The sequence below is a fragment of the Paramormyrops kingsleyae genome, unplaced genomic scaffold, assembly GCF_048594095.1.
Source record: "Paramormyrops kingsleyae isolate MSU_618 unplaced genomic scaffold, PKINGS_0.4 ups47, whole genome shotgun sequence".
NCBI lineage: Eukaryota > Metazoa > Chordata > Actinopteri > Osteoglossiformes > Mormyridae > Paramormyrops > Paramormyrops kingsleyae.
In genome coordinates, this window is record NW_027325985.1 from 149,608 (window position 1) to 176,867 (window position 27,260).

The 27,260-nt window shown below is 45.3% G+C and overlaps 1 protein-coding gene and 1 long non-coding RNA gene across 2 annotated transcripts; one reads left to right on the plus strand and one right to left on the minus strand.

Moving 5' to 3' along the window:
* Window positions 1-1,064: 1,064 nt before the first annotated feature.
* LOC140586377 (thromboxane-A synthase-like) lies at window positions 1,065-7,796 on the minus strand. Its single transcript, XM_072708238.1, has 6 exons — window positions 7,754-7,796; window positions 5,205-5,293; window positions 4,658-4,794; window positions 3,664-3,675; window positions 1,702-1,832; window positions 1,065-1,409 (listed from the first exon to the last, which is right to left on the minus strand). The coding sequence occupies exons 2-6, from the start codon at window positions 5,291-5,293 to the stop codon at window positions 1,065-1,067; spliced, it is 714 nt and encodes a 237-aa protein (XP_072564339.1). The 5' UTR covers window positions 7,754-7,796.
* Window positions 7,797-8,103: 307 nt separating this feature from the next.
* On the plus strand, window positions 8,104-15,451 carry LOC140586382 (uncharacterized). Its single transcript, XR_011988202.1, has 2 exons — window positions 8,104-8,143; window positions 9,889-15,451. It is a non-coding gene; the product is annotated as an uncharacterized lncRNA (long non-coding RNA).
* The last annotated feature ends 11,809 nt before the right edge of the window (window positions 15,452-27,260 follow it).

The window sequence follows — 27,260 nt, forward strand, 5'->3', positions numbered from 1 at the left end:
AACATCCAGTATGCGGCAGTCCTGTGGGCGAAAATGCCTTGTTGATGCTAGAGGTCAGAGGAGAATGGGCCGACTGATTCAAGCTGATAGAAGAGCAACTTTGACTGAAATAACCACTCGTTACAACCGAGGTATGCAGCAAAGCATTTGTGAAGCCACAACACGCACAACCTTGAGGCGGATGGGCTACAACAGCAGAAGACCCCACCGGGTACCACTCATCTCCACTACAAATAGGAAAAAGAGGCTACAATTTGCACGAGCTCACCAAAATTGGACAGTTGAAGACTGGAAAAATGTTGCCTGGTCTGATGAGTCTCGATTTCTGTTGAGACATTCAAATGGTAGAGTCAGAATTTGGCGTAAACAGAATGAGAAGATGGATCCATCATGCCTTGTTACCACTGTGCAGGCTGGTGGTGGTGGTGTAATGGTGTGGGGGATGTTTTCTTGGCACACTTTAGGCCCCTTAGTGCCAATTGGGCATCGTTTAAATGCCACGGCCTACCTGAGCATTGTTTCTGACCATGTCCATCCCTTTATGACCACCATGTACCCATCCTCTGATGGCTACTTCCAGCAGGATAATGCACCATGTCACAAAGCTCGAATCATTTCAAATTGGTTTCTTGAACATGACAATGAGTTCACTGTACTAAAATGGCCCCCACAGTCACCAGATCTCAACCCAATAGAGCATCTTTGGGATGTGGTGGAGCGGGAGCTTCGTGCCCTGGATGTGCATCCCACAAATCTCCATCAACTGCAAGATGCTATCCTATCAATATGGGCCAACATTTCTAAAGAATGCTTTCAGCACCTTGTTGAATCAATGCCACGTAGAATTAAGGCAGTTCTGAAGGCGAAAGGGGGTCAAACACCGTATTAGTATGGTGTTCCTAATAAATAAATGCCTTTACTGATTACAGAGTAGTCACCATTGTCAGTGTCAGCAATGTTGGCTATTAGGTATTAGCATTTCTTTATCATTTAACAAAGACAAACTGCTATATAACAGTGATCCTCTGGTGGGTTGTGTCATCACTGCAAAGTGTAGTGATGACTTAAGGGAAGAAGATAGCAATCACTGTCATGGAGAAAAAACCGTCCACCTCCTCCTGTACTCTCTGCTGGCACTCGGGGTGGATGGCCAGTAAGTAGCAGACAAAGGCCAGCGTGCTGCTGCTGGTCTCATATCCAGCCAGCAGGAAGATGAAGACCTGGCCCACAATCTCATCCTCCGTCATCACCCTCCTCTGCATTCGCCGTGGAGCCTCATCTGCTGCCTTCCCCCGGTCTGCGGCCTGGGTGCTGTCATCAGCATGGCTTACCAGGTCGAACTGATCCAGCAATACATACTCCCGTTCACTTCTTACTTCTAGCATCAGCTGGAGAAATTCACAACGACGCTGTGGAGATAGAGGTCAAGGGTCACTCCAGGTCCAGGAGCTCTGAATCACTGCTCTACCCAGGTGACCAGATTGCCTTTCTTACATTCATCCGATATCTTACATTCACACAGTATTTCAATATTTAACAAACAGTCTGAGGAAGCATGACTTGCCCCAAAATGAAAAATGCCCCCAAAAGGCTCATGGGAGTTATGTAATCACTTACAGTCTGCAAGCTCAAGGGGGGAAGCTTCTCAACCAGCTGAATGTCATCTTCTAGGCATTCGAGAAACTCCCAATGACACTTTACCTGAGAGGCAGGCAGCTTGTCTCTCTGCTTGATCATCACTTTGATGCACCCGATGAAGAAACTGTTCATCTCGTACCTCGACTTGTTAGGCAAGAGCTGTGCTAGAGGAGCGATGAGGAATGGGAAAACGACTGCAGGCAGGAGGAAGAAGCAGGGCATCAGTGAAACAAATGACTGCGCAGCCTGCAGTGTGACTGGAGTAAGAGAACTCCAGGTGCACATGTCTGAGAGACACTGCACATTCTTGCTCGACAATGGGTAGCCTTCACTACCTTCCTGTATAATGGAGCCAAGCTCGCAGGAATATCAATTACACTCGTATACAGTGATTTTGGTGCCAACAATGTCTGAACGGTTTTATATTAAGTTTATGGTGCTGATTAAGAATATGACTTTGGTTTTGCCAGATTGGCTCTAGTTTCTGAGATATTTAATAGCTAATTAATTAATTAATGCAACATGTGTGAAAAACATTCAGAATTGCATGAATAATTTTATTTTAGTTACAACTAGTAAGTAAACAGTCTAACATCATACAAAAAAGAAATTAAAAATATCAATCAATATAAGTGACAGGAAAAAGTTATGTTGATTAATACAATATTAGTTATTAATTGTTAGTAATGTCAGTGCTTCAAAAAAAAGTACCATGGCTGGTTGAAAAAGACAACTAATGTCTACGAAGCGTGATGCAACCTTTGTAAAAAAAAGTCATCAAACTGGCAACTGTCACGGTCGGAGAGGCAGACAGACCAGGATCCAGAAATGCGGGGATAAACGTGCTTTAATAGACGTCGCGGAGAACAAGTACAGGGAGCTGTCAGCTCTGCAATGGAAGGTGGGATGAGGTCCGCTCCCCGGGGAGCCCAGGAGGAGGCGACCGGACAGACGGTTCCAATGACGGCGAGCCGGGAGAGTGGTCGAGGTCAAGATGCTAGGGTCGAAATCCGAGGGGTCAGTCCGATACACGTACACGGGACGGGGGAACAGGAGGGCTGGTCAACTCGGGAAGCCGGGCTCAGCAAGACGGAAGGTTCAAGGACGGGAGCTGGGCTGAGGAGGTAAGGAACAGGAGTTAAGGGTCGCACACGAGGAGAACAGGTAGGTAGCGGGAGCAAAGGGAGACGGAAGACAGAGAAGTGCTTGGTATGGCCGATCATGAGCTCAATACTTCGCAAGTGACCAGCGATCGGTTTTGCCCTTAAGTATCGGGGTTAATTGGTCCTTGGGTGACTGCCCCCTGCTGGGTCCGCCCCCGTGGGCGTGACAGCAACAATGGGCTCTAAAGCCATTGACTCACATATCAGGGTAGAGAAGCACAAGCATTTTGTCGACAGTTGGATAACAACTGTCCCCATTCAGTTGTTTGCCAGTCCTGCAAGTACAACCCCTACAGAGAAGGCCTACACCCAAATTGGCAGTGTCTCCAGATCCCCCGACAAGCAATGCCTTCAGTACATTCTCCTCAACTGACACACTGAAAGCAGAAGTGCTATGGACTTTGCATCATTCCTATACATCCAATGATGACATTCACACTGTGGTGAGCAATTTGCTGGGACACAGTTAGTAATTGTAGGAAGTTGTGGCCTACATACCCTTCACAACTCATTCAAGACTGGTTTTGAAGTGTGGATGGTGGAGAAAATGCTCAAAGCACTACATTTTCTTTTCCACTCTGCGCCAGCCAGAAGAGAGGACTTCACAGCTGCAATATCATCCTCAAGATTCCCTATTCCTTTCTGTGGCCATCGGTGGCTCGAAAATTTGCCAGCTGTCAAACGAGCATTGGAAGTCTGGCCCTCTATTGTGAAATATGTGGACCTGGTGAAGTCAAAAAAGGTGAAAAACCCAGGGACATCTTCTTTTGACTGCATTTGTGAAGCCCAAATGGAGATTTGATCTGGGTAAATATTGACCACCACAGTAACAACAGCAATAAATGAACATGCAAACACGCACATATGAACTTTACTCTAATTTTATTTTCAGACTCTCCTTCGACGCTTCATCATTCATTTCATTACCTAAGATTCAATTCAATTCAATTCAATTTTATTTATATAGCGCATTATCACAACATTACATTGTCTCAATGCGCTTTACATTTCTGCCTCGTATGGACCCCCCATTGAGTAAGCCAAAGGCAACGGTGGCAAGGAAAAACTCCCTAAGAGGAAGAAACCTTGGGAGGGACCAGACCCAAAGGGGGAGCCCATCCTCCAGGGGCCGGCAGATGAGTCAAACAAACAAGATGATATGACTAAGCTAATACAGGGGTTGAAATATATGTCTCAATGCAGCGGCCGACCAGTGCAGGCACGGGGTGCTTGATGCACAATGGCAGGATTAATAGAGGCACAGCCGCAGGGAAGGATGGCGAGGCATCGTGTTGAGCCAAGGGCCAAAAGACACTGTTAAAGAGTCAAAAGACAGACCAAAAGCTATTGCATTTGTTATCACACACAAGTCGCATTGGGGGAATGCATTATTTTCATGGATGTCCATTATCTCAAAACCTAGAACCAATTCAGCAAAAGTAATGGGATTTTTGAATTCAGTACCCTCAAAATACCCTAAATCCATTCAAAAAACCTTGGAACTTGAAAACATTTTTTTTGTAAACCTGTGTTATTTAACCAATTAATAATAATAACCGATACTTTATTGATCCTCGTAGGGAAATTGTCTTTACGCCTCCCTCAACTTGCTATGTGTAGAGTAAGCTGTATGCAAAAGGCTGCCACCCGTAGCGGCACTCAGGGAGCTGGGGGTTAAGAGCCTTGCTCAAGAACCCGCAAACGTGCTGAGGGGGGGTTTGAACTGCCGACCTTGTGATTACAGACACACAGGCTTAGCCCACTGAGCCACACGCTGCTCCAATTTGTCAATTGATAAATTAGTGAATTTTTGCTTGGAATAGATCAGTGCTGCTTCCTGAATCTTACTGAAGAACATGGTGATGGGAAAAAGGTGAAGGAGAAGAACTTTTGGGCATGGTAAACGAAGGGGTCCTTAGGGTTCTTCTGGGAGTCCACCTGGGTGCCAAAGCCCACGCTGGCGATCACATCCATAGTGAAGCAGCCAAAGCTCCTGAATCGTCCAGTAAAAGATCCAGAGAAGGATACACAGAAGGATAGGGTCCATTTAGCTCCATGAATCCTCTTAGTGTAAACCCAAACTGCTCACAGTTAGCTGAGTTGGTGTCTCTAAACAGCTGGTAGTGTGAGTGCATGTTTCTGTCCTGCAATATTTGATTCAGAGTATCTCACGCTTTGTGTAGGAAAGGCCCCAGAATTATTATGACTCTGCACTGGATAAGCAGTTTGGGTCAAGAATGGATGTATGGATGGATGCTTTTACCATAGCTTTGCAGCCAAAATGCTTTATAGCTGCAGACACAGCAATCAACAATCGAATATCAGCCATTACTTCAGACTATACATCCATACTGGCCCAGTCTGAGAGATATTCCAGATGGTGTGAAAACATGAGAGACTTACCTGTGTATATCAAAGCTCAGCCCTGAGTCAGCATGGGTCTTCCGGTTGGTCAATAGAGTTTCTGTGGCTTTGTTGATCAGAGGGACCATCTGAAATGACACAAGGACCACCTCAGCTTACCAGGTTCGTTCAATTCCAGCTCCCTCTAGAGATGAGACTGAAGACAGTTTGTGGCATGACAGCATGACATTGTCCAAAGCAGAGGACAACTCTTGTAATTTAGCATTGGGAAATCATATTAATGGTCCAACAATAGGACTAGGACTGTCACTATTAATTGAATTAATAACCAAGTAATCTACCAATCAATATGACGATTAATCTAGTAATCATTTGTATGTATATGTGTGGTATATTACACACACACACACATTTTATTTTATATTGCATTTGGTGTGAGGCAGGAACCAACCCAGGATGGTGCACTACACCATTGCAAGGTGCATGCACGCATGCTTGCACTCCAATTCACTTAAGCTACATGTTTTTGAACTATGGGAGGAAACAGGAGTAAAAGTAAGTTAATTGTCTCGCAGCAACACCACCAACCTGTTTGATTCTATTGTTCATTCAAATTTTCAATTTTTCAGTTTTATAAATACGCTAATATTTATTGCGTAAAATTTATTTATAAAATTTTAAATATCGCAATGTGATAATTTTTTTGTATTGTTCAGCCCTACTCATTACAAACAGTATGCTCACAAAAAAATAATATTACATGATTATTTTGTACCATATTAGATGGTACGACTAAGCAACAGGACTAGCCTGTTTTAGCATGATTATATAGAGATACAGGCATCATAGATTGTCATCATAGTTAATTAAGCTAAATAATTTAAAGCAAAGTCTTGACAAAGACAGGCCAAGCTACTCCAAGAGGCTGAAGGGCACTATGGTTAACCTCACATTATTGGGTGAGTCCCTTGAACCTGAAAGTCTTCTGCAATTTATCTGCATTTTGTTTCACTTTCAACATGAAATGCTTCCACAAAACTAAGGCATTTGCTCTTTATTTGGACCTTCACCCCATATGCTGTCTTCCTGCCACCAAATTACCAAGTCATCAAGAAGGTAAATGTTAATCAATGAGTAATCGAGTTTAATGAATTATAACTCTACAATAATCTATGGAAATATTCGTTAAGGATCGGTACAGAGATGCATCAGTACCAACTATAATTCAGAATTCCATCCATCCATCCATCCATCCATTTTCTGAAACTGCTTGTCAGATTCAGAGTCACAGGGGCCCGGAGCCTATTAGAATTATAGCGGTGCTTGCGGTTCATGAACTTTGTGGTCTACGAACAGTTTGATTCCTGACCAAAAATTTTGTGAAAAAAATGCATTGGTTCGAGTACAAAATTTGGTTGACGAATAGACTCCTTGACCAGATTCCTTTTTATAGTAGTGTAGCACCGGCGGGGCGAATGTCCCAGCATGCCCTGCATGCAAGTGTAAATAAAAGGACCACAACAGGCACCCAACGAGCACCGAACCCAAAGACACAGACAGGAAATACAAGGTTGTAAGACGCCGAACTGCAAGATGCACGCACGGTGGAAGATTTACACAAGCTAAATACATGCGAGGATTGGACCGGGTACACACAAGACACAGGCAAACACACGCGCAACAATAGGGAAACGCAACCATTTACAGTAACAACGACAACAACAACAACAATACAAGGGTTAGGGACTGTTAATAAAGAGCGTGATTTCCCCAGCAAGCAAGTCTCCATGTCTCTCTCTGCTCCCGCGATGCCTGTCCGCCCGTTGCCACACTATATTGTGTTTTTCTTTAAAGTTTTTACTATAAAGACCAGAAAATTAATTAACAAAAATTATTATTGATAGGCTTGTGAACGAATTAATCGAATTTCAATGCTTTCTTATGGGAAAATTGCCTTGGTTCATGTACAAATTGGTTCATGACCATTTTCCTGAAATGGATTGTGTTTGTGAACCGCAGACACCACTGTACATAAATAATTGAAATTCCAATTCGCCAACTGAGGTTTACCAATATTCAATATATAATGACATGACTTCATCTTGCGAGGACATATTTTTGAGTAGATGACTTAATTATGAACATTCTCTCTCAGTGTATAAACATTAAAGTCAGTTATCAGCAGATGGTTACCCAAGCACTAGAATGATTACCATCCTATGGCTACAGGAAATGCACATCCAAGGGAATCTAGAAAACAAGATGTCATTACTGAGAAATTTATTCTGTATACGTGTGTGTGTGTTTGTGTTTTGACCTTTAAAGATATTTTCTTCCCATTTAAGGGCCTTCACTCTTCCAAGGCAGCTGCCATGTGAAATGAGTCTCTGAGTAGAACAAAAAGAATATTAGGCCCATGGAATATTTCCACCAATCAGCCAAAATCAAAAGGGCACCACAGTAGGACGAACATTATCTCTGTACAGTATATCCTCAAATTCCTTAACCTTCGAAACTTCACTGGAATGACTGCATAAGGAGTGTGTTATTATTTTGATCATTTTTACAATTGATAGGGGATTTCCTACCTCTAAAACATTGAATCTTTATAATGCTCCAGCTATTAGCTTGTACACAGAGATATAATTTGTACTATAAACCATGGGCGTAAATCCCGGGGGGGACGGAGGGGACATGTCCCCCCCTATCCGAGGGTTGTCCCCCCAAAAAAAATTATATAAAAAAAAAAAAATGTGATTTCTTGTGTATCTATTGTGAAAAATATATGTATGTATACCTAAAATAATTCTGTAAGTAGAAAAAAAAAACAAACGCAAAAAATGCATTTAGAAAAAGTTGAGTTCCCCCTCCCCTTCCTCACAGTGGTTTGGCCAACTGCCTGCTTTCCCAGGTCATCTCACCTTCTCTACACACACGAATCAGGTGTGTGGCTGCGGCTCAGTTAATGTTGAACTCCAGTAAGTAGGGTATTTTATTCACTTTAAATAAAGCGATTCTCTTTAATGTAGTTGATGCAGACTCATTCATAAATTACTTGCGGCAAAAATGCTGATTACCGATGTAATTTTCCACGAATCTGCTATATTAGCGATTAAAATATTACTTATCTAGTTAACGTTAGCTTGTTTACAATAGCTTGTTGCATAGTGCACTGCAACTAACACGCCAAAGCCGTTTCCCATGCATTGTTTTATTTGTGACGACTTGGCATAATGTTAACTTAACATTAACGCCCACAATTAGCATATTGTTTAGCTGTGCATTTACTAAATGAGCACTGTGCTACGTCCGAACTGACCCCACTGTATTTTTTTTGTTTAATCAATATCTATTATGCATTTAAACAGTCATGTTTAAATTTTATTGTATGTTGATGGCTTGACTGTAAACAACATAACAAACAATGCAATAAATAGTTTTGAAGAAAAATCTGCTTTGTCATTGAACCTGAGAAAAACTTTGAAAATAACCATAATGACACAGTCTCCATGCTACAATAATAATGATAGAAGCAAAGTTTTTCATTGTGGGACATATCTTTATAAGTACAATTTGACTGTATTATTTGTACCCCCTTCAAAAATTGCTCATGAGAAAAAGGCATTTATTGTCCCCCCCTACTGTTGAATGAAATTTACGCCCATGTTTATACTACGTTAAGCGTTTTCCCCTCAATTGACGCCGATTATAAGGAAAACGCTTAACGTAAAATAAAGTCCATATTCATTGTATTTCGGTTTTGATTTTTTGTCAGGTGAAAGTCTTAATGACCAGATGTGTGTGTGCGAAATTTGGTGATCACATTAAGCGTTTTAGAATGTCCCTCTCAAAGGTACTATGAAACACCGGGAAAGTATTAGCTTACCTTATATATATAGTAATTTTAACATTATTTCCGAAATGCGTACTATACATTATGTTTTCAGCACGCCAGCAAGCAAATTTTTACACAGTATTCACGATTCTCCCAACCTTATCAAGTAGACTCGTGACTCGCCCATGCCGTTAGTTGACCAATCACAGTGTGATTGTCAGAAGAGATGTATATTCAGTGAGTTTAATGATTAATTTATTAAGAAGCGGCGAGAGAGTGACTAAAAAAAACGGATGCTGAAAAAAAGTGAAGAATTTGATTAGTAGAAGCAAAAATACAAAGAAAAGTGAAGAATTGAAATCAAACTCCAGGGGGAACCCTGTGTGTCCCCTACATAGCTTGTGGTAAACTGCAAATGGGACTTCTTATGTCTTTCCTTCAACAATGGCGCTCTTCTTGCCACTCTTCCATATAGGCCAGATTTGTGCAGTACATGACTTATTGTTGTCCTGTGGACAGATTGTCCCACCTGAGCTGTGGATTTCTGCAGCTCCTCCAGAGTGACCATGGGCCACTTGGCAGCTTCTCTGACCAGTGCTCTCCTTGCTCTGTCTGTCAGCTTAGGTCAGGAGTCGGCAACCTGCGGCTCGCGAGCTACATGTGGCTCTTTGACCACGTGACTACGCCTCTTCTCAGAACAATAGCCACATTCACATTTTCATCTCTTAACATTGCCTAATTAAGATAATACTTTCGTAAAGATTATTTATTTATGGGTTAATATTTTTCATTTAGATATTTCTTTAGCTAGTTTTCTTTAGTACCTGAGATTGGATGTATACGTCAACATTTATTGGGATTCCTAATTCCATCATATACTTTTTGTAGTAAATCATCACCACGCCTTAGGACAGAGCCGGAGGGGACCACACAGGGGAGGAGGAGACAGGCCGAGGGACAGACAGAAGAAACGAGGAGGAAGACAGAGGGGGCACCGGGAGTGGTGAAGAGGAAGACGGAGGGGACCCAGGCGCAGGCAAGAAGGAGGGGGATGCCGCAGCAGGTGACGGGGCAGCCAGAGCCGGGGAAGGTGCCGTCCGATGCCGAGCCGCAGCAGGGGGACCCACAGGTGGCTGATCAGCCGAGGCAGGGGGACCCGGAGGTGGCCGACGAGGTGTCAGAGGAGGGACCGTAGGGGGACGACGGGCCCCCGGAGGGGGACCCGCAGGCGACAGCCGGACCGGAGCCGGTCCCTACGCCTATGTCTTCTTCCCTTCTGGGACACAGATAGTCAGGGACCCGGTTGACTCCACCACACTGGGGTGATGGTGGAGGAGTCCGTCCACCACCGGAGTCCCTGGGGCCCAGCAGGTAGATCCCCAAGGGGTTCCATTCGGGCTCCTCCTCTCCTTCCACCAAGGGAGGAGGAGTGATGGTTACACAGTCCGGGACCTCCTCGGGGACAGGGATCTCTGGCGTAGGCGGAGCTGGGGCCTCAGGCCCAGCAGCGGGCAGAGCCCTTGGAGTCTTGGGCGGAGCAGGAGGCGGAGGCCTAGGAGCCTCGGGCGGAGCAGAAGGCAGTGGCGCAGCCAGGACCTCAGGCAGCGGTGGAGGCCTAGGAGCCTCGGGCGCTGCGGGCAGAGCCGGGACAGCGGGCGCGGCTGCAGGCGGATGCGGCGCTAGGACCTTGGGCGCGGCTGCAGGCAAGACGGGTGGAGCCGGCGAGACAGGCAAGGATGGGCGGAGCTGGCGAGACAGACAGGACGGCTGGAGTGGTGGCAGCAGGCTGACGGGCTGCGGACATGGGCGGATCTGCAGGCGTCGCAGCGGGCGGAGGCGGAGCCGCAGCAGGAGCCTCAGGCGCCGCAGCAACCGCCGACTCTGGGCCAGCTGGGGGCACCTCAGCAACCGCCGACTCCGAGCCAGCAGGGGGCGCCGCAGCGACCACCAACTCTCGGCCAGCAGGGTGCGCCGCAGCTGGAGCCTTGCTGGGCAGTGCGGTAGCCGGTGGGACAGGCAGGTCAGGCACATCTGGCGCCAGAGGGACAGGCAGATCAATAATTGCCGCCAGGGTTGGCGCCATAAAAGCAGGCGTTTGGGATGGCGTCCCAAACTGACCTGGCCCCTTTAAAATACAGGCGTGCTTCCCGGAAGGGGTAGGCTGCTAGTGTTGGCAGCTCAGTGGCCGCAATGCGGGCTTTGGGTACCTGAGTCCGCGAAGCGGCTGAGGTGATGTCCAGGGGGAACACCGCTGGGTGTCGAATTGAGAGGACATCCTCCCGATATTCAGCAGGGGAAGAAGCGGTGATGGAGACGGACCCCAGAAAGATGGTGGACTCTCCTTCTGGTCTTCTCTCTTTCCACTTCTTCCTTTTATTTTGGGTCGTTTGGGGCGGCGAAGCTGGAAATACCTCAGACCCTTCAGGTAGGCAGTCAATACCCTCCCTGACAGGCTGCATGACCAGCCGCCTCTCTGTAATTATCTCTGTGTGATTTTCACAGACAGCACGAAATGTGTCCGTGCTTCCGGGTTCGGACATCTCGCTAAGGCTGGCCAATTCCAACGCAGCGGGGTCCTCCCGGACCTCGGGTTTGTTGAGCCAGTATAACACCTCTTGCAGCAGACCAAGGCGCTGGTCCTCAGTCTGCCGCGGTGCGTCTTGAGTGAGGTCTGTCATTCTGTGATGACTGGCATGCGGGCGAGCGGGGAAGCAGGCGAGAGAGCCATGAAAAGGACGAAAATGGGGTTTTATTCAAGGCAGACAGCACACAACAAAACCACGTTAATCACAGACCTGGGGAAACAGACTTGAACGCAGACTGAAATACACAAGACAAGCCGAAATAACAGGAAACAGGTGATCACAATCGGGGTAGCACACGTAGGTAATGTAAGGAAAAGCAGTAAAGATGCCCCAATGTTCTTGGTTGATCATTTGGATACAGACAGTTTTAGCAATTTATGACCATGGGGGAAGTCAGGGAGAGAATGGGGGTTCTGGTCAGCACCACTAGGGTGATAAGGAAGATAACTAAATTACAATGATCATAAAAGTCTCCACCCTGTCCTGCCCCATCCTTGCCCCAGGCTCCTCACAGGCCAGGGGGGTCACTCTTCATATGTAAATTCACTCACAACACCTACACACAGCACCTTGTTGGGGGTCTTTTGGGGTATAAAGGGGGGTGAAGAACTGCCCTTAATTTGTATTTGAGCTGCCTTTCAGTACCCGGTGTATGTCTACACTGTATTACATTATATTATTTTTACTGTTCAATAAACCACCATTTTTGCTGAAACTGCGGAGACTCTGCAAGTGGATTCCTTACATCTTATTGGCGAGCCAGCCAGGAGAAGGGGCTAACAACTGGAAGAATCATCTGGGAACCTTTTTTTTGGCTGATATTTTCCTCAAGAAGAGAGAAGATTTCTTGACCTAAGAGAGAAGACTGACAAGAAAGCTTCATTCCAGACGTGCCACCTTCTTCTGCGAACCGAAGGACCCAGAAAGAATCACGCTTGTGAGTATAACTGGTTTGCGATATCAGACGTCCGCTGAGACGAACAGTAAAGTAATATAGGAAATAGGGAGTAATTCAAGACTTAGGCATGAGAATTCTCCTGGTTTGACCTGTTTATTAGTAATAAAGGGTAAACAGGAGGTGTGTTTGTAGAGGAACTGGGCTTTGGTAAGAAAGCACCAGCAGGGTTCCCCACATTGTAACCCTGTGTCCTTGAGATAAACCACCACTGTAGGTAAATTGTGTAAGTTTTTACTGTGAGAGTTTAAATTTATACTCAGAACCTACAATGATGGAGTGGGCCATCGAATATGTTGCAAAGCATTGCAAGGAGGGATCATATGGATCTCTCATAGATAAGCTAGACCCTCTAGAGTGGCTAGAGGAGGCATGCAGGGAGAGGAACATGAAATGTTCCAAGAAAAAGCAGAGGCATGCTAACGTGTTACAGGCCTTGCTGGAAGGACAGCAAGAAATTAACGGCAGACTGGCAAGTTCGCAGTCTGAGTGTACTCAGCATAGGAGTACAATCGGTGAATTGAGGAACAGAATAGAGAGTCTCGAACAGGAGAACTCTGCTAGTCGAGCAGAGCGTCGGCTAGCTGCAGAAAACAGCATTGAACTGAGGCAACTAGTAGCTTCTCTTAGGCAGGGCCTGGAAGCAGCTAAGGAAGCTAATGCATTCCTGCAAAAGGAACTGGAGAAGTGTCAGAATGCTTATGAGGCACTTTGGTCCAGAAGCATTAAAAACCCAGAAGTGCATAAAAAGCGTGCTGGGGATGAGGATACTGTTCTAAAGAGCAAATTAGAACAGGTTAAGGGACATGTTGCAGCTTTGGGCATTAGTCTGCTGGAAGATTCTGACAGTGATAGTAAGACTTCAGATGAGGGAGCTAATGTGAGCCCAGTTAAAGTTGCACCAGTTCGTGTGAGAGAGCGCAGGACACGCAGAAGGGCAGCTGCCGAGGTTAACGGGCAGCCTGCCACTGCACAGTATGAATATGAGGAGGTTTGTGAGCATATTCCACTGGCTGTGTCTGAACTGGGAGATTTTTGTGCTAATGTGGGTAAATGGGATGGCGTGTCTGATCCTCATTCCTACTTAGCTGAGTTGCAGAGACAAGCCAGAGCAAATGGTCTAGATGACCAAGATTGCTGTCTAATAGTTCAGTTAACCATACCTGCAGATCTAGTAGAATTGCTCCCTGACAATTTCAAGATGGCTGTTAATGGTGAATGGGCAAATGCACAGCAGAGAGAGGCAGCATTATTGGCCATGATTGGCAGTCCACAGCCAAACTGGGGGAGAATTCTGGAGACTAAGCCAGAGAGAGGGGAAAATCCTGTGGCCTATGTGAATCGCTTATTTAAGTGTTACACTGGGAATTCTGGAATTCGAAACCCACAGAGGAATGACCCAGCATTCCTAGCATTGGTCATGCAGCAGTATGATCCAATAATAAATGATGCTGCAAGACTAATGTTGAATTTGAAACAAAAAGAAGGTAGTTTGACCTTTGCCTACATCTGCAATCTCCTCGGTAGCTGGAACGAGACAAGCCGAAGTCCCTTAGGAAAGGTGAAAAAGGTTTCAGCAGTAGCCACTAAGGAAGGTAGGCTTAAATCTGCTAGGAAAGATGCTTGTCATAATTGTGGTAAGATAGGTCATTTTAAGAAGGATTGTTGGTCAAAGGGTGGAGGTGCAGCAGGACACAGGCCAAGGGTACAGAGAGATGGGGAATCTAGATGTAAGAAAGAACCAACCCCATCAGTACCAGCAATGACTTATGAAGATATGAACAAATTATTACATGAAATCAAAGAAGTGGTAGCACATCAGCGTGCTATTCAGACTGATTCATGTGTCAAATGCAAGGGGAATGCTTATTTGAAGTCACAGGGGTACCTGGCCTCTGTTAAAAAATTGGATGATGTGAAATCAGATGAATTTGCCAGACCCAGTGTTGAAATTACACTTAGGGGCTACTGTGACAAGTGGCTAGCAGACACGGGCCCTGCAGTCACTGAAACACAGCAAAGCACTTCACAACTCATCCAAGATTGGGCAGAACATGACATGTTCTCAAAAAATGTCCAGAGAATTCTAGAAGATGATTTTCTGTCTGAAAATCATACCATAGGAAATACCTACCAGGGGAACAAAAGACAATGGGATGATGTTGTAAAACACAACATTGCCAAATTTACAAAAGGGGAACAAGTATTGGTCAAAAATTGCCTCCAGAAAGGGCTTTGGGATGCAAATTGGACAGGGCTACATGAAACCGTGGACACCTGTGGGGAGGGCAATCTTAAGCTTAGAATCAAAGAGAGGAATGGACCAGTAATGAAGTGGTTCCATGGTGACCAATACAGACTGATTCAGAATGTAAGATGTTAACCTGACATAAGAATGAATGCTGCACTTGATGTCTTTCAGGTTACATACTCCAAGTCTCACTGAAAACCACGGCACAACAGAAGAAATGATCAAGGGGGGCAGATGCATCGTACACAGCAAAGGAAAAGCATATGTCCAGCGCAGGAACAACGATGTAACCAGCCACATCGGTGCCATAAGTGGGATAACTTCCTCGGGACAATGCAAGGACTCTGCAGACCTCATGGGAGGAAGAAAACCACCTCGCATGTCAACCAAATTTGCATGAACACATATGGGAAACTACAAGTGTGACTGTAAGCTTGGGTTGAGAATCGATCAAAAGTAAATGTTTGTCTTAGAATGTGGTATATTCTAGATATTTGTATAATCCCTGTTACCACCACATACAGCCATATTATTGTGCAATAGGATCTGAAGAACTTACACACATAATTGATTGATGCTATAAGCTGATTTTGTTGGGAATTGTGATTCAGAGGGAGAGTATTCTTGGGGATTTGGGAGGTATACATAGTTTGTAGAGATCTTTGTGTAAAAAAAAAAAAATTATAATAATTTGACATAAGTAATCTATGTAACATGGGAGCATGGGATGACAGTACAGGATGGAATAGCAATGTTAGCAATAGAAAGTTTAGAGGGTTGCAATATTGGTAGGAATATAATAATGTGCTCAGGTGATAGGTTAAATCCAAATCTAGGTTGTGGGTGGATGAACAGGAGTGATGTACACTGTGTGATCTCCACAGAAGTGGTGAAGCCACAGTATGTGGACATCAGGTTCATTGGTAACAACACCTATTGCATTAATGCAATTAACAATAGTTTAACCACAACCAATTTACAGTACAGAGCACCGAGCAATGCTTTCTGCATTCTGGTGATCTACCCAATGAACATTGGAGGCAGAAAATTGTACTATACCAAGAATAGGATTGACCTTTACTTAATAGACCCTTATGCAGAATTCCTCCAGCCTGAACCTTTGCCTGAAACAAACAGGATTCAAGACCTGCAAGAGGTTGAGCAGCAACTGAAGGTTCAGCTGCTTAAAATGCATGAGCGTGAGAAGGAACTGACAGAGCAGGTCAGTAACTATATCAGTGGAATGTCGACGCTGAAGGAGAACTACCAGGACATGCACTGGGATGTACAGTTCAAAGCAGTTATCACTGCATGTGTCGTGGTACTGCTGCTGGGTGTGGCATTGATGGTCTATCTCAGATTCCTAAGGGAACAGCGGAGAAGGGACCTTGGATATGTGGAGAGGAAAGTGTGCATGACACAGAGTAGGGTGTAGGTTATGGAGACGGACAACCACACCGCTACGACCTCCCCTATCCAACCCTTGTGTGTCGACCACTGATCAGTGTGATGCTGGTACTGTGCTCTGGGTAAACCTTTCACTGCTCTTGCACTGAGGCTCAAGGTTTAAGGGGGGATTATGTAAGGAAAAGCAGTAAAGATGCCCCAATGTTCTTGGTTGATCATTTGGATACAGACAGTGTTAGCAATTTATGACCATGGGGGAAGTCAGGGAGAGAATGGGGGTTCTGGTCAGCACCACTAGGGTGATAAGGAAGATAACTAAATTACAATGATCATAAAAGTCTCCACCCTGTCCTGCCCCATCCTTGCCCCAGGCTCCTCACAGGCCAGGGGGGTCACTCTTCATATGTAAATTCACTCACAACACCTACACACAGCACCTTGTTGGGGGTCTTTTGGGGTATAAAGGGGGGTGAAGAACTGCCCTTAATTTGTATTTGAGCTGCCTTTCAGTACCCGGTGTATGTCTACACTGTATTACATTATATTATTTTTACTGTTCAATAAACCACCATTTTTGCTGAAACTGCGGAGACTCTGCAAGTGGATTCCTTACAGTAATGAGGGGGCGTGGCACACACACGTGGCACACACGGGCGTGACACTACCTTAAATCCAACAAGTTATCCCGATAAGCCAGTAACCCCGCTTCGTAGTACAGGCCACAGGCCTCAGATGTAATAAGAATTATAAACATGTCGCAGGTCGTAAGTAAAGTAAAATATAAATAAAACGTTGTGTCACATTGAGATAGATCGATCCCCCCAATAACAAACAAATTATTAACTAACAAAGCGACTTATTTATCCTTCGTTGTTTGGACTTGTACACCAGGCCCGGGGGGGTATTCCATGAAGCAGCTTTCTTTAGCTACTTTCATGGGATACCCCCCAGGTTCCTTAACTTAGGTGTGAAAGCACCTTACATAGCGTAATGTTTCGATTTCATTTAGGCCACTAGACATCTGCATCTGCTGGTACGGACGGAGTTAGTTTAACCAAGTTTAGTTGTAAGGCTGAAATAGAGCTGCCACCCATCCAGTATTTAAAAATGAAATGCTATGTCCCATCTTGAACCAATGTGGGACACATGTACAATTTGTCCTGTATTCGTAGTTTGACCCCTCCCCCCCTCACAAATTTTCTACTTTATCGTGAAGGAAGTTCAGTATTTCTTCAGATGTAAAATGGCAACAATCATTTTCTGATCCTGACGCAATGCATTACGGTTAGATGCATTGCGACCTCTCACACGGCTGCACAAACTGGACCCGCCTCCATGACGACACACCTTTGCCCTTATTGGCTGAAGAGTTTAGTTCCATGCATGATGTTTATATCCCAGGCAGTTCCGATGCGTAATCTGCTATTTCTCCCGAATATCACATAAAGCCGTGAGAACTGATTTTCAGTTAATTTACCTCTAATACTACACGTAAGTTAGTGGTTTATTTATTGTTAGTTACTGTAATGTTGCGCTGCCCTATTTGGTTAATCGTCCAGTCTGTGAAGAAGGCATTCAAGTAAGAATTGCGTTGTAGTATGACTCATTTCCTGGCGCGTACAATTTATATTAGGTCGTCGTTCACGGTTCGACTTCTGATATTCAGATTGAGTTCTAGGTCAAACTGGTTTGTTCGACTTTCAAGAAATTCTAGTTCTAGTGAGTTCGAGAACTGAGGTAGCACTGTACTTGGTATACATAAACAGATATATTAATGACAAGCAGTACGTATACAAGTAAGCAATATGTACTCATATAAATCAAAATTTAAAGTGACATTGTGCTTTGCAGAACAGATGTGCAAATGGCAAACTAATTTGTTCCCTCGTTTTAATTATGTTGTGGCCACGTTTTATTAATCCTACTTTCTTTATTTTTTTAGAATGTCCCTATAATTTTTGTCAGTACAGTGGTACCTCAGTTCTCGAACTCATTAGAACTCAAATTTCTTAAAAGTCAAACCAACCAGTTCGAAAAAATTTGATCTAGAACTCGGTCTGAATCTCAGAAGTCAAACCGTGAACACCGACCTAAGATAACTTGTACGTGCAGGGAAATGAGTCACGCGGCATGTCTCTCAGTGGAAACAACGGGTAACGCTTCAGTCTCAGCCTCACATTCGCTGTGATAGCATCGTGCATGTTTACACTAGCTGAATACATGTATTTAGACAGTAAAAATACATTTACACAATGATAGACAGTAACAGTAATTATTATTATATAATAATATTATATTAATACATTTAATAATAATAATATTGTCGTGCCCAGTGGGGACAGAGCGGAGACAAAGGCGCAGAGGTCAGGGTATCGGGGAATACAGGGTTTAATTACAGGTAAGAGAGGCAAAACGCAGACTGACAATACAATGGCCGGACTGGGGAAACAAACTGAAACGCGGACGAAATACAGATGACTAATGACAACAACCAGAAACAGCTGATCACACGGGGATTCCACTCAGGGTTAATGAGGGGGCGTGGCACACGGAAGGAGCGGACGATCGGGGCAGGACACATTGTTTGGATACATTTATTTTCTTACTTTAAAATTACTGTTTAGATGTCTTTAGTACAGTATATGCTTTTCTTGTTTTGTCCGGTTCATTTTGTGTTTAAATGCTAAAAAAAAAAAAACATATTTCGGTGTAATTTTTTGGGGGCTGGAACCAATTAATTCGTTTTCCATAACTTTTTATGGGGAAAATTCGATCACAACTCGAACTTTGTAGGATTCGATCCGGAGTTCTGAACGGATTAGCACACATGATTTGACTGTGTATTGGCATAGTACGGAAAGCTTGACCGCAATGAAATCTCGGCACAAATTTTCCCACTCATAAAAAGACGTACCTTGGTCCAATGCTATTCGTTTTTATGGTTTTTACCATTTTTCTCGGGTAACCTGTCACTTTGGAGAGTCACGCCACTTGTGTGAGATGAAAAAAAACAAAAAAGAAATTGAGTGCTCGTTATCCGTTTTTCCATTTTTGATTTGAGTACAAAACGGATTATGACGTTTATCCATTTGAAAATTATGTACTCTAATCAATCAAACATGTAAAAAAAACTCATAACAAGCGATAACAACATTTCACTTCCTTATGAAACTTCTTCGAAAACTTCCTCTGCACCCTGCCTATCCATCAGCAGTAATAGTCCCTGGCAACCTGGACCAATAATATATATATAGACAGACAGGCCGCTGCATTTCCGTACGTTGTGGCTCATTTCCGTTGTGGCTTTCGTATTTTTCTTGCGGCTTTTGCATTCGTGTTGTGGCTTTTGTACTTTTCCTGCAGCTTTTGCATTTGTGTTGTGGCTTTTGTATTCGTGTTGTGGCTTTTGTATTTTTCTTGCAGCTTTTGCATTACATTGACCTGTCTGGGCCACCATACCATATCACATTAAAAAATTGTATCTCAAACCCCCTTCTCTACCCATTACGGCTCATTGTAAATCTTGGTTCAGATATTTAGGAAAAAATGGCTCTTTGCTTTAAAAAGGTTGGCGACCCTAACCTAACCCTGCTTTAAACTTCGCCACAACTTCATCTCTGACCTGTCTGGTGAGTTCCTTGGTCTTCATGATATCATTGGTTCACTATTGTTCTCTAACAAACCACTGAGGCCTTCACAGAACAGATATATTTATAATTAGACTAAATTACACACAGGTGTAATTTAGTCTAATTAGGTGACTTGTGAAGGCAATTGATTGCCCTGGATTTTATTTAGGGGTATCAGAATACAGGGGGCTGAATATAAATGCATGGCACACTTTCCAGATTTTTCTTTGCTTACATTCTAGAAAACCATGTATCTTTTTTGTTCCACTTCACAATTATGTTATTCTTTGTGTTGGTCTATGTCATGATCTGCTCGTACGATCCTCATGTGTGCCACGCCCCCTCATTACCTACGCGTGCTACCCCGATCGTGATCACCTGTTGCCTGTTATTTTCTGCTTGTCTTGTGTATTTAGTCCACGTTCAGGTCTGTTTCCCCAGGTCTGTCATTGACGTGAATTTGCCGTGTGTTCCCCTGTCATCTTGTCAATCTGAAATAAACCCCGTTTTGGATCGCATTCACGGCTCTCTCGCCTGCTTCCCCGCTCAACGCACGCAGACGAAACAGAATGACAGACTTCGAACAAACGCCTCCGCAGGACCAACACCTCGGTCTACTACAGGAGGTGGTTTACTGGCTGTCCCAGCCCGAGGTTCGGGAGGACCCCGAGACACGGGAGCTAACCAGCCGGAGAGAACCCTCCTGAGCGAGGCACCTGCTTCTGGAAGCGTACCTCCGTCCTCACTGAGGCGGGCCCCGCTTCACCGCTCCCAGCTGACCGGAAAGGGAGGAAGAAGAAGAGCGTTGTCAATCCGTCTTGGGACAGCCTCTCTCTCCCCAGCTTCGCTCTTGTTGGAGCACGGTGTCTCCACCGAGCCCGTGGATGAGAAGAGATTCACAGCTGACACGGGGAGAAGTTGCAAATCACCGGTTTATTGTCTTGACTGATTATAATCAGGGAGCGGCCGTCTGACATACATTCAGCATGTACGGGAGGAGGCTCTGCCATATGTATCAGCTGTATCCCTTTTAAAGCCCTTTGGGCATCCCCCCCCCCCCCCCTTCTCGGTACCTTCCGTGTACGTGACAACCACATGTGTGATTCCAGCCGGCTCGTACAGTAGTTGTCCTTCTGGAAGGCTAAAAGATAAGTAGGGGCCGCTGATATTCTCTGTCGCCCTCCCTATCTGTTCCGATTAGGTAGCCTTGCCTTGCCGGCGTGCCAGTCAGTTCTCGTTTTGATTAGTTACAGCATTATAGAATCATTCCCTTTATTTTATTAATTATTCCCTCAGTCTTCACCCTCCAACGGGATGAGCCTCTCCCAAAAGACAAACCAGCAGGGCTCACCCCAGACATTACTGCAACTTCACTCATGCATAAAGGTAAAGCCCGCTTAGCCGCTACAGAGCGGCCGCTGCTAGCGGCTTATTCCTTCCGGGAGGCACATCTAGTCCGTAAAGGGATTGGCGCGGTGAGGGACGTGATTCCCCGTGTACCCAGAACATTTAAAAGGGAACTGGGCTCTCGCCTGTGCTCGACACCCACCAGCCTGTTGCATCGCCTTCGCACGACTTCTGCCTGCCCGTTCCAGTCCCGCCTAACCTGTCTGTTTCAGAACTACAGCTTGCTGAGGTCCCCGACCCATCGCCGGCACCTGCTGAAGTCCCCGACCCGCCGGCATGGGTCCTGCCTGTCCAGCCCGGCTCGCCCGTCCTGCCTGTCTCGCCAGCCCCGCCCATCCTGTCTGTCTCGCCAGCTCCGCCCATCCTGCCTGTCTCGTCAGCCCTAGCCCAGTCTCTGCCTGTCCCGGTCCCTGTTCCAGTCCCCCCAGCACTGGTCCCAGTCCCCGAGAAGGTCCCAGACAGTTCGACCACCGCTCCTTCCTCCTTGGAGGAGCTCGAGTGGGACCCCTCGGGGACCTCCCTAATGACTCCTCTTCCCTCGCCCTGGTGTGGTCGATCCCAACCAGAACCCTGCCTGTCGGTGTTCCAGAAAGGGAGAGGACATAGGTGCAGGGGTCGGGTCCCGCCCTGCCTGCCCCCGGCTCGCCTGCGGTTCCCCAGGCTCCTGCTCGGTGGTCGCCTGCAGGTTCCCCATCGTCGCCTAGGCGGCCGCCTGCAAGTTTCCCCGCTCCGACTCGTCACTCGCCTGCGGGTCACCCCACTCAGGCTCGTCGGTGGACGGCGCCTTCGCCTGCTGTGGCTGCGCCGTTGCCTGCTGCGGCTTCCTCTCCCTCCTTGCCTTCGCCGTGTTCCCCTTCTGCTCCCTCCTCGCCTTCGCTGGTGCCCCCTCCAGCTTCCTCCTCTGCCCTTCCGTTGGTCCCTCCGGCTTCCTCCTCTGCCCCGTCATTGTCCCCTCCGGCTCCTGCCTTGCGGTCGCTTGGGGGCCCTCCGACTTCGGCCGCTCTGTCGCCCACGGCCCCTCCGGCTGCCGCCTTTCGCCCGCTGGGGTTCCCTCGGGCTCCCCTGGTTCCTCCTCCCTTTGCCTTTCTGCTTCCTGTCTCTGCTTCTCGTCTCTCTGTGTCTCCTCTGTTCCCTCCTGGTCCCTTTGTCCCTCCTGTCTTTGTTCCTCGTCCCTCAGTGTCTCCCGTGTTCACTCCTTGCCCTGTTGTTCCTCCATTTTCTGTTCCCTCTGTGTCTCCCTTCTTGCTTTGTCTATCTGCGTTTCCTGTCCTTTGTCAGGTTCTGTCTTGGTTTCTGCCCCAGTGCCTGTTCTGTGTTTCGGTTTTGTTCCCTGTGTCCCATTGATGTTTTTGCTCTTGTTTGCTCGTGATTACCTGTTGCCTGTTGATTCAATGTTCTAACTAAGCTAAAGAGCTATTGACGTTAGTTATCTGTTACAAGGAAGATGTTATTTTCCTAAACCATTGCTGCTAAAGGTATTGTAAAAAGAAAAGGGTAATTATGAGACTTTTTGGTTAATTTATGTTTTTTTTCCGTGTTGTAGTAATTTTAAGAGGCTAATGTTTAGTGCAGTTTCTCGTTGTTACCGGTGCAGGGAGAGACCGTGAAGCACGCCACACCATAAAGCCTTTCGGTTACTGCAATTGTTATGTACTGTACTAGATGTAAATTTGACCAATTTCCAATAAGTATTTTGTATTTTATTAGAAATATACTCACAAATTGATTTTTCTGTCAGTTACTAATATAACGTACTAATATAACTGCAGTCAATTGTATACTTGGGACTTTGTATTTTTGCTTGGGGCACATATGATTTGAACTACAGTAATTAATATAGGTTGTTCATTAGTAATAATTCATGGGAGAGTATGAATGAAACAAACCATTGGATCTTATCTGACCTGGTTATAGGTCAGGTTTTCGGTGACACCTTAAAAAAAACCCAAAGGGGACGCAGCTGCTCATACACCGTCCGCCGGAGCTTTCCTGCTGGTCGTGTGAGGTTTAGATCCCCAGATCCGAAGACCCAGGATTTCCCAGTGCGAACTGGGTGGCAAGCCGAACTAAACCCAAAGAATTGTGAAGTGAGGAGGAGGACCGACATTTGTCAGGAAGGGCCCCAACGTAAGGAGGACTAATTTGGGGAATAGAAAGGTTTTATTTTGCCGGCTTTATCATTTAACTTGTTTTCTTTTCCTAATTGTTTCCTGACAACTATTGTTTTGAATGTCACCAACCTGTAATAATAGTTATAAAGAAAAAGCCAAAACTCAAATGGTCTGTGTGTTTCATCATTGATATCCACAGCACTGGCTCTTAACAAACGTAGTGTCTTCTGATCATTGGCCCAACTGTCAACATTGATTATCACCTACCTGTACTCCACTACCACGCTGTGAAGGTGAAAGAGGTTACATTTATGTTTGTTATTGGCTTGCAGCACTGGCTTAAAGCAAAGCATTCTGTTCCTGATGCAATGCATCATGGTTAGATTTTTATTGTCCGCTGCAAAACGTCACCCCGCGTCACCATGTCACATGGTACTAAAACCTCGTGAGAGCAAGACGACAAGACGGATTGTGCAGCACCTCTCAGCCAGCTGCACAAAATGGAACCGCTTCCATGATGACACAACTTTGCCCTTATTGGCTGAAGATTTTAGTCACACACATGACGTTTGTTCCAGGAAGTTCCGATGCGTTATCTGCTATTTCTCCCGAAAAGCACGTAAAGCAGTGAGAACTGGTTTTCATTTAATTTCCTTGGTAAAATAAAGTTTAAATAAATGACATAAATGCTGTAATAGTACACATGAGTTAGTTGTTTATTTATTGTTAGTTGCTGTAATGTTGCGCTGCTAGTCTGTGAAGAAGGCATTCAAGTAAGAATTGCATTGTACTCTGTACATGACAATAAAAACTTTGAATCCTTGGAATAAATGTATTTGATCTGTTTCCTGGCAACTATCTTTTTACACAGGGCCACTATACACAATAGTTTATTTTTTTTCCACTGCTAACAATTTGGATCAGGAGTTAGTTATTGTGTAAGAAGTAATGTGCATGCAGGTGATATTTGTATAGATTATCTACACCCTTCGGGTAGTGCTGCCACTGCAGTCAGGTCTCGCAGACTATGAGGAGTAGAAGTTGTCTGACTTGGCTGAAGTCAGTTTATACTCCAGCCCTGCAGGAACCGGCAGATCGCGCTCCAAGACATGTCAGCTGCACACGAAGTCGAACGCACCTATTTATATTGTTTTATTTATTTTCTATTTTATGTTCAATTGCGAAGTCAAATACGAGAGAAGCCTGTCATTTGAGTTTGTGGTGAAAAATTTTATGTTGCTAGATATTTGTTCTGTTATTTACTGCATATGATGATGGTGATTATTTAAAACATTTCACCATACATCTGCATTTTTTAGCATTTTTTTTGTCTTTCAAATTAATCAAATAAAAGGCTGCTTTCTAGTAATGTATTTCCTCTTTGAAGTTTTCCTTAAAATATTTTTAAAATATCGTCTCGTTCTCGTGAACCCAATATCGGGTCTCGTCTCGTCTCGTGGGCTAAGTATACCGTTACACCCCTAATTACCTGATCATTTATGTACCAATGTGTTCAAACTAAATCTTCACTAATCAAAAGTGACACCAAAATTCACACCTACATTCCGAAGCACAGGATAAGATGTTACTATCCTTTGTGCAAAGATGAATAGTTTCTATCCTTTGTGCAAGCACGTACAATAGGTTCACTGTTAAGCTTGTCGGTGGATGGCGAATATTAGACTTGGTGTAGGTTGAAAAATTTGGGATGCATCATCAGTAGTGCTCATGGGGTGTTTCGGCCTTTCACACTATACACCCTCACCAGAGGTGGCCAGCTACAGGGTGATCAGCTCTAAGCTTGTGTCCCATGCCCAATTAGTCATCAGAGTCACCTTGATGTCAGATGACAGACATCTCATGTAGCTATATATGACAGCCAAAACTTGTCACTTAGGAGCCCAGCAGGGGGCATTCCTCTTCAACCTGAGCCACCGGCTGCTTCTCTCTGATGCAGCTTCCAGCAGTTTCCAGTTGCGTGCAGTCCAGTCCGATGGTGTGGAGTTGCTCCTGGCAACCATCGCCCTCTCATGGACAAAGGCAGTCATCCATGGGGGGTTTTTCCTCCAATGTGGACGCAAGGCTCTTTAGGACCTGCTTGTGGTGCCAAGTATATCGCCCTTGGGTGAGACTGGTCTTGCACCCTCTGAGTATGTGCTGGAGGGAGGCTGGCCTGGAGCAAAGAGCACACCCTGGATCTTCACCAACCCACTGGTGGAGATTGGTTGGTGTTGGTAAGACGCCATAAGTGGCTCTGATGGTAAAGCTGAAACTCATTGCCTCCATAGCCCACACATCATTCCAGGTGAGCTTCCTCCTTTTGACACTGTCCCACTGCATCCACTGCCCCTGTTTACCGAGGGAGACTGCCTTGGCCCACCTTGCAGCCTCCTCCTGAAGGCGCACTTCCTCCACCACCATCCTCCTCCATGCTGGAGCCGTGGCCTTACTCCAGGCTGGCTGACTAGTTGTTAATCCAAGGCCTCCTCTTCCGTGTTGAACACTTCTTATACACTTTATATGGGACTCCATTTGGCCCCGGGGCTGTTGCTGTTCTCGCCCGATGGACTATCATCTGCACCTCTTTCCATGTTGGAGGGCCAGTCTCTAATTGATGTTCTGGGGGGTCGATTGGTGGAATGTCTGAGGGGATGGCTAGGTGTTCATAGCGTCTTGGATCAGAATGCGTTGTTCTAAAGTGCTCCTCCAGGTCATTCTTTGTCGTTTTTAGAACTCCACTTTTTTCCTTGGTGAAGAGAGTCTTTAGGAATTTCAAGGGACTTCTTTCTTCCTTCTTCGCTTCCGTAGATTCTCTGCCTTACGGAGGGATGCCAGACGAGTTTACATGTCAGCTTGGAGAGTGCTTATGCCCTCCTTTTCCACTCCAAAGGCCTTCTTCCAAAGTTTCTTTAGTTGTCTCCTTTCTTGAACGAGGCATTTAATCTCCTGTTGCCTCCTGGAAACTGATGGAAATGGGGCCTGCTTAGCACCTTTTGGCTCTTGTATTCTGAAGCGTTCTGCCCCATACTGATAAATGATGTCTCCCATTCTCTCCAACTTCTTCTCCACTGTGCCTCTAAGTTGCTTGAGAGTCAAGGTCAGGTCAGAATTCACCATGTGCCAAAGATTTTTCTCCCCAGCACAGGGCAAAATCACACGCAGCCTGTGTCCTGGAAGTCTCCGTTCAAGTGCAGGTCTGAGATTTTGGTTGGTATCTACAGCTGATGTTTGTTCAGCGGTATTGATGCACTGCAAGCTATGGTTTGCGTTCGGCTGCTGCGCTTCACTCAACTGATTTGACCCCTTTCGCAGAAAATAATCAATGCGAGGCCCCTGTCTCTCTTCCCTCAAGCACTTTTTCTTTCCCTGGTGAATCCTCAACCCCTGGAGAGATGTTATTTTCCTCCATCCACAGGTACATGTCTGCAGTTTGTGGTCCTTTTTTTTACCCTGGTAAAAGGAGCAGGTGCCCAAATGAGTTCCTTTGATTGGCCAAAAGGGTACTCGATCTGATCACCGAATAGTATCTGCCCCTCTGAACAGTGCCCGCCCCTCGCCCTACAGGTACGAATGACTTTTGCACCACATTTCACTGAGGTATTTGGTGCGAAATTGAGAGCAAGTGAGAGAACAGTACTTGAGACTCGTAGCGGCAGATTCGAGCAGTTGTAATTACTGACTTGTGTTTCCGCTAGAAAAATGTCCAAGAAAAAAATATAGTTGTGAGAAAATGTTCTATGTGTATGCAGCTCTCATTGTACGAATTCACGAACTAATATGCCAATGTGTCACTTTTGTCCGTAAGTTCACATTTTTGGATTACGGGAGTGCGAATGTGTTTTGCACCATATTTACTGTGACAAGTATAGCAAAACTGTGAGTGTTGGAGTTTCTTAATTTGTGATGCATGGAATA

Excerpts from the sequence above, each read along its gene's own strand:
- LOC140586377 (XM_072708238.1), bottom strand. The coding sequence starts at position 5,293 with ATGGTCCCTCTGATCAACAAAGCCACAGAAACTCTATTGACCAACCGG. Across the intron at positions 4,795-5,204 it reads CTGAGCTTTGATATACACAG|GAGCTTTGGCTGCTTCACTA; the intron begins GTAAGTCTCTCA and ends TGGACGATTCAG. Across the intron at positions 1,410-1,701 it reads ACAAGCTGCCTGCCTCTCAG|CGTCGTTGTGAATTTCTCCA; the intron begins GTAAAGTGTCAT and ends CTATCTCCACAG.